Below are 283 nucleotides of genomic sequence, written 5' to 3'. Positions count from 1 at the left end.
CCTCGGCTGCGGCGGGGCCGGCTCGGCCCCTGCCCGGGGCCGGGGAGCAGTAACGGCTCCACCTGGGAAGGATCTCCATGTGCTCACCGGGCGTTTTGGCCAGACACGGAATGAGATGCCAGCGCGGGCCTATGTGCCCCTCATGCCCTCCAGCTCAGCATGGGGGGACACTGCCAGGGACCTCTGCAGTGACCGGGGACATGGTGCCTTCTTAGTTGAATGTTAGGAAAACGTTCTTCCCCCAGAGGTTGCTGGGCACTGCCCAGGCTCCCCAGGGAATGGG

At 65.7% G+C, this 283-nt stretch overlaps 1 protein-coding gene across 1 annotated transcript in view; it reads right to left on the bottom strand.

Moving 5' to 3' along the window:
- The window catches only part of LOC103616969 (beta-xylosidase/alpha-L-arabinofuranosidase 2), a 17366-nt gene extending 17287 nt beyond the window's left edge, over positions 1–79 (bottom strand). Inside the window, exon 1 of the mRNA XM_017736118.1 lies at positions 63–79. Within this exon, the coding sequence (XP_017591607.1) occupies positions 63–79 (17 nt within the window). The remainder of the gene's footprint in view (positions 1–62) is intronic.
- Between the last annotated feature and the right edge of the window lie 204 nt (positions 80–283).

Source organism: Corvus brachyrhynchos, unplaced genomic scaffold (assembly GCF_000691975.1).
Source record: "Corvus brachyrhynchos isolate BGI_N302 unplaced genomic scaffold, ASM69197v1 scaffold65, whole genome shotgun sequence".
Taxonomy (NCBI): domain Eukaryota; kingdom Metazoa; phylum Chordata; class Aves; order Passeriformes; family Corvidae; genus Corvus; species Corvus brachyrhynchos.
This window is presented reverse-complemented; position numbering and strand designations above follow the sequence as displayed.